This window comes from Antrostomus carolinensis, unplaced genomic scaffold (assembly GCF_000700745.2).
Source record: "Antrostomus carolinensis isolate BGI_N321 unplaced genomic scaffold, ASM70074v2 Scaffold47902, whole genome shotgun sequence".
Taxonomy (NCBI): Eukaryota; Metazoa; Chordata; class Aves; order Caprimulgiformes; family Caprimulgidae; genus Antrostomus; species Antrostomus carolinensis.
In genome coordinates this window covers 1-6,378 of record NW_010299743.1, presented here as the reverse complement: position 1 = coordinate 6,378, position 6,378 = coordinate 1, and the positions used below count along the sequence as shown (strand labels likewise).

Below are 6,378 nucleotides of genomic sequence, written 5' to 3'. Positions count from 1 at the left end.
GCGCTCTGGGGGCTGCTGTGGGGAAAATTAACCCTATTCCCAGCCAGACCCAATACACTCCACTACAAAAAAGGCCCCACACACAAACCCAACACATTCATGTACCATGTGGAGGAATTGTCACGGCTTTAGGTATGCTTCCCACTGAGAGTGTCTGTCTTCTCTAGAGATCACACAGAATGTGCTCTCCAGCATCTGAATGTTTGCAAACATCTTTACTGTCATCCTCCTTGCAGATAAAGGGCTGCATGTGGAAGTGCGCGTGAACAAGGAGTGGTTCACAGGCCGTGTCACAGCTGTGGAAATGGGCAAGCACGCAGTACGCTGGAAGGTGAAGTTTGATTACGTTCCAACAGACACCACACCAAGGGATCGCTGGTAACTATCCATAGCCACTGGCTTTTGGAGGCTTGTTTTGCTTTCAGGAGGAAGACCCCATTTTACTTCCATAGATGCCGAAGACACATATGTTACTGTCATGTCAGGGTGTGTGTGTGTGTGCTCAGGACTGCCCAGCTGCTTTGTAAGGAATGAGTATGACAGCCTCTACAGTCTGCCCAGCACTTTGATATGATCCTCTGAAGGCAGTTGTTGTGTAATCTGGAGGTCTCAAAAGTCACAGCTGGGCACAGGTTCTGATGAAGCTGTTCATAGTGTTTCAGATATGGCCAAATGTAGAAAAAGATAACCTGACTTTCCCTTAATTTTTTTTTTCAGGGTAGAGAAGGACAGTGAGGATGTGAGGTTGATGAAGCCTCCCTCTCCTGAGTACCAGGCTCCAGATACGCAGCAGGAAGAGGAGGTTGTTGTGGCTGAACCTTCTACCTCAGACTGTGTCAGAATTGAGCCAGACACCACTGGTCCCAGCAGCAGCCAAGAAACAGTAGACTTACTAGTCCAGATCCTTCGGTGAGTTCACTGCAGTTCTTGTGAGCTGCTGCAGTTTGATTGATTTAGTCCTCTAAACTCCAGTTCTGGCTTTGTGTTTTTCTTTCCTGCATAGAAATTGTTTGCGGTACTTCTTACCTCCAAATTTTCCCATCTCCAAGAGTGAGCTGAGTTCCATGAGCTCGGACGGGTTGTTGGCTTTTCCATTGGTGAGTTCAGTATTTATAGAAAAGTTTGGGACTTTTCCCCACATCTATTCCATTCTTACGGCAAGTGTGCATCCTGTTGATGCAAGATCATGCTCTTTAAAAGGTTATTTGGATCCTTAGCAGACTAACGTAGCTGAGAAAAAGGAGAGCCTCTGAAACATGCCTTAGGTATTTTGACTGGTTGCTGTCTGAGGATTTTTTTAATTACCATACATCTGTGTGGGAAAGCTGTTGGCTGCTACTATCCTGATTTCTTGTCCGTTGCTGTTAAGCTCTTAAAAAAAGAGAGGCCAGGTTAGAGGTTTGCAGAAATGGGATGTACACATATCTGTTTGTTTTGACCCCAGCCTTATAAATCTAACTTATGTGGAGGCAGTCGTAAAAATGGGAGAAAACACAGAAGCCATCCCCCCTCACACTTCTCCAGGTGAGCAAGCTGACTGCCTGTGAGTCAGCTGTACATCTTCCGGCTTTTGGTGTGGCCTCTGTTTATTTAAGCAAGGAACAGATGGGGCTGAGCCTGCTCCAGTATCTGTGTGCTGGTGTTGAAGGTCCAATGCAGGCTGAAATGTTGATAAATCACAGAATCACAGAATTGTCTGGACTGGAAAAGCCCTTTAAGATCACAGAGTCCAATCATGAACCCAACACTGCCAAGTCCCCAACTAACCCATGTCCCTCAGCACTATGTCTACACGACTCTTCAATCCCTCCAGGGATGGGGACTCCACCACTGCCCTGGGCAACCCCTTCCAATGCCTGAGAACCCTTTCAGCAAATAAATTCTTCCTCACATCCAATCTCAACCTCCCCTGACACAACTGGAGGCCATTTCCTCTTGTCCTGTCCCTTGGTCCTTGGTTGAACAGACCCACCCCCACCTCTACACTGGTGTCAGAAGTAGGATGGTGTCAGAATGATACTGGCTTCTTTGACTCTCTTCTCTGCCATACCATGAAGAGAGACCTTTTCAGGAGGCATCTGTAGGTGACAAAAGCCACTGCTTGTTTGGTAGTCTTCAAAATGCCCTGCTCCCTCCCTCACAATGTATGTATTGGTGGTGTCTCTTATCTCTTGCTCTTTTCTCTCTGCTAATTCAAGCGTTTGCTGCTTCTGCAGGGCACGTTGGTCTTGTCTGGAGTTTTCTGCAAGTGTAGGTGTTCCTACCTGGCAGTAATGAGCTGTGTTGTCTGGGTGGTCTGTACTAAGGAAACTCACCGCATGCGGAGGCTGTGAGATCTTTCTACAGCAGAACTGTGGTTTCAAACCTCTTAGAACAGGCTGCATCCTTAATTCGAATTCAGGCAGCTTTTGTTGAAGTTCTGGTCTTTGAGGAATGTGAAAACCCGTGTGATTTTTGTGCTGCCTGCAGTAGGCAAATCAGAAATGTAAATGTGAGCATGGTAATGAGCACAGGCAGGGCGTGCTGGGGCATGGTGTTAGGCTGGCGGTGTTCAGTCACGGGATGCCGGTAGCTGGACTCCTGTACAAGCTGCGAGTGCTGGGGTTTTCTTGACGCTCAGTTCTTCTTCTTAACATGTCATTTGTTTTGTCTTCTATAGAAAGAATATTTCAAACAGTATGAGGTAGGTCTGCAGAATCTGTGCAATTCATATCAGACACGTGCCGATGCCCGGGCCAAAGCCTGTGAAGAAAACCTCCGCAACTCAGAGAAAAAGCTGAAGGAAACAGAGGAGAAACTGCAGAAGCTGAGGACCAACATAGTGGCCCTTCTGCAGAAAGTGCAGGAGGTGGGTGAGGAAGAGGTGTGAAACCAGAGCTGCCCCTCCAGTACCAACCTTCCCCAGCCTCAGCCCCTCCAGGCACTTGAGATGGGTCAGTCCAGCGTTGAACTGGGCTTCAGCTCTTTCTCAACTAGGTGCAGCTTTGGCTCAGGCCGTCAGAAGCAGCTGAGCACACAGCTGCTCTCACTGCCCACTTTTCAGGATCCAGGCCTTGGGGGGTCCTGCTGGGTGTTCATTTTCACACAGTGATTTTTTGTGGCATGTACACAGTGCACAGCTTCTGGTTTTTTTCTCTTTTCTGCTATGAAACATGCAGCTGCAGGAGAATTTCCCTGGGCATAGGCAGTGTTCTGCAGGGAATTTTTGCCCCATTCTTGGGCAGAAAGGTGGTTCTGGATTCTGAACGCCATGGATAGAAATGCAAACCTTTAAACAAACAATATTTAATATAGAAAATTTTAAGGTGAAATCTATTTATTAATAATACTATTAAATATTAAAATAGCAAACATATTTAATTAAAAGGTTGAAATAAATAATCTTTAAATAAAAAACTACTTTAAAAAAAATTAAGACCACCCAATGGGAAAGCTACTGAAAGCAGAGAGAAGCAGCTGCTCCCTATTAGGAAAATGTGTGTTAAAAATAAATTACTTGCTTGAGCATGATCAGCACAGTAAATCTATTGCTTGAATGCATTGTTTGAGCATCAAGTGCTGACTGGTGTCCAGGTGTCCATCAGGCTCTGATAAGGAAAGCTGGTGGTGCTTTCACAGCAGGTGTCAGCAGCTGGAGAGTGCTGGGAGTCAGGGCGTACAGGCTGACCAGGGCAGATATTGCAGAGGGCGCTGTGCTGCTCTGTCTCGTCTGTTCTTGCACTTTTCTTCAAGATTCACTTTTCACTGGTATTTCTTGTGCCTTTGGTTTCAGGACATTGATATTAACACAGATGATGAACTGGATGCGTATATAGAGGACTTGATCACAAAAGGAGATTGAACAGCCCCAGAACAAGTCCTGGAGAAGTGTGGAGGAGCTGCCTGCTGCGATGGGAGATGTGGATTCCTGCAGTGGAGGACTATGGCAGCTGATGAGGAGAGAGGGCTTTAGACAGTGCTTGTTGTGTTGGTGTACAACTTGTTCTTGTGACTTTACATGAAAAAGACATTTGTGCTGTTGGCAGGAAAATTTTTAACATTGTAGTTCTCTGAATCTCTTCCTTTTGTTTATAAATATTTATTTTTAAAAGAAATAGGAACTATGCCTGATATGATGGGAGGGTTGCTGTGTGTTTTTAGTGAGGTAAAAGTGTGAGTACCCTTTTTGCATCTGGGATATATTCATATGCTAAACCTGGATGACCAGAACATCCTGCCTAGCAGGTTGTCTCCAGTAAGAACCTGGCAGTAACTTAAAAATAAGCCTTCAGTTATGGAAAAGGAGATCAGGACTTAAACTTCCAAGATACTGACCTTGGGCTAGAGAAAGCCAAGTCAGGAATTTGAGCTATGCAGAGAAGAAAACACAGTGCCTGTGTGAGTGTGAGCACAGGGGAAGAAATCTTGGTGGTTCTCAGGGGGCTGGGGGTAGGGGATTGCCAGTGCAGTGAGGTTCCTGAATATGAAGTCTCCCTAAGCAGATAGAGTTGTCACCATGCTAACAGTCAGGGGCTGAGGATCCTTTTAGAAGAAGCTGGCCTCCTAGGCTGCTCACAGTGGGCTGTGATCATCAGAGGGAGGAAGCTGGACTTTAGATTCTTTTCTAGCAGTCACCTTATTGCACAATTTTGCTGCTGTTTCTTTGAGCCATAACTGCGACAGCAGAAGAACTCCTCGAGTAGCTGAAAATAAAGTGACCCCTGTCCTGGTGTGACTCCCTCAGGTTTGCATTGCTTTGATCAACTTGCTCTTTCAGGTAATTTTATTAGAGTGCTAGAATTTGGAGCCCTGCAGTGCACAGTCCTATCTGGCCCTGGGCCAGCAGCAAGGACAATGCCTTTCCCTTCTCCTCCCAGCTGGAGGCTCCCACTTAGAGTGGCCGAGGTGACTCGGTTTCTGAGTTCGCTGGATAGCCAGCTTCTCAGGTCTGCTAGGACAAGATATCCATGAACTCAGTGCTCAGAAAACTGAAATCCCCTACAGCATTGTGCTTTGAAGAAACAGCATGACTGAGAGGTGCCCACCTTCAGGAACATCAAATGAAATGGACCACTGAGGTTCTTTTGACAGCTGAATAGATGTTTTGCAAAAAAATATCCAGATTAAACATCTGTTGCACAGAAAATCTTAAGCACTAATGGTTTATAGTCCTGGAGAACTCCCAAGTTCTACATAACACAGGAGCAGGATCCAGGCCCAGACATCCTCATATAAATGAAGGTAAGAAGTGTCCCACCCAACCCCGTACACTTTCCTGGACAGAGGGCCAGCGTTCCTTAAACATAGGAGGAAGCTCCACCAGTTGTCTTGATGTCCTTGCATGTACTGGAGGTTTTGTTCATTGTGATGACACACTGGTACTTCAGATGAAAATGATCTTTCCGTAGAAGCTGAGTTTTATATTGAAGTGAAAGAAGAAATCTTTGTCCTTTCCAGGTGGCCAGTGGGAATTCTGAAGAACCAGATTTCATTAAAATACAGTCCAGAGATGATGCTGCTTGCAAGCTTTAATTCATAACACCCCAAGTATACCAGTGTGGGTCAAACAGCTCTTACACATCTCTTGAGCTTCCTGACAGTTTGATCCCCTACTCCTGCTCTTAAGGTGTTACTCTGTTGTCTGGAAACTTCTCCAGTTTTAACTTTTTTTTTTTTTTAATGTAATTCCATTTTTTTATTTTGTACCAGGTATTTTTGAGTTACATTCCTTCCCCAGAGTTACTTTCATCAGTGCAATTGGTATGTCCTCTCCAAACTTCCATTTTGCTAGGAAAAGCAAGCCAAGAACTTTTAAATGCTAATAAAACAAGTTTTTCATTCTCAAAACCTTCCTAGCAGGCCTTCTCTGGAGCTGCTTCAATTTGATTTTTCTTTGGAACTTTGTTAACTAGACCTATGTGGAACGTTAGGTTTTAGTAATGCCTTTCAAAACCATAGGAACAGAATGACTTCTGGAGGTCATCTAAAGAACCTGCTCCAAGCAAGGTGTACTCAAAAGCTCTATCATATTGTTCAAGGCCTTTTCCAGTTGAGCTCTGAAAATCTTCAAGGGTGGAGGTTGCACTACTTCTCTGCATCGCACCCCTCCCCAGTATGTTATTCCCTTGCACCTAACAAGGGTGTCCCTGCTGCAGCTTTGGAGGCTGTTGGAGCTGCCTGGCCACAATTATCTCGCCCGCTACAGCCTTGGAAGTGAGACCTTCATGCTGTGGTGAAGCCTGTTGGTACCAAGGTGTGTGCGCAGTTCCCTCCGTCTCCTTCTCCACTTCCAGCTGTTTCTTGGAGCAGAAATGCCGAGAAGTACATGAGTTGCATTTTGTACAACATCCCTCTCTTTATAAGGCCACTTTAAGTCATAGAATCATAGAATGGTTTGGA

At 45.4% G+C, this 6,378-nt stretch overlaps 1 protein-coding gene across 1 annotated transcript; it reads left to right on the top strand.

Moving 5' to 3' along the window:
* Positions 1-236: 236 nt before the first annotated feature.
* Positions 237-4,098, top strand: LOC104521015 (ATPase MORC2-like; the record flags this gene model as incomplete). Its single annotated transcript, XM_010162882.1, has 5 exons — positions 237-378; positions 718-909; positions 1,004-1,097; positions 2,660-2,848; positions 3,773-4,098. Coding segments are annotated over 5 exons (686 nt in total), but the record flags the coding sequence as incomplete, so codon positions are not given.
* Positions 4,099-6,378: the final 2,280 nt, after the last annotated feature.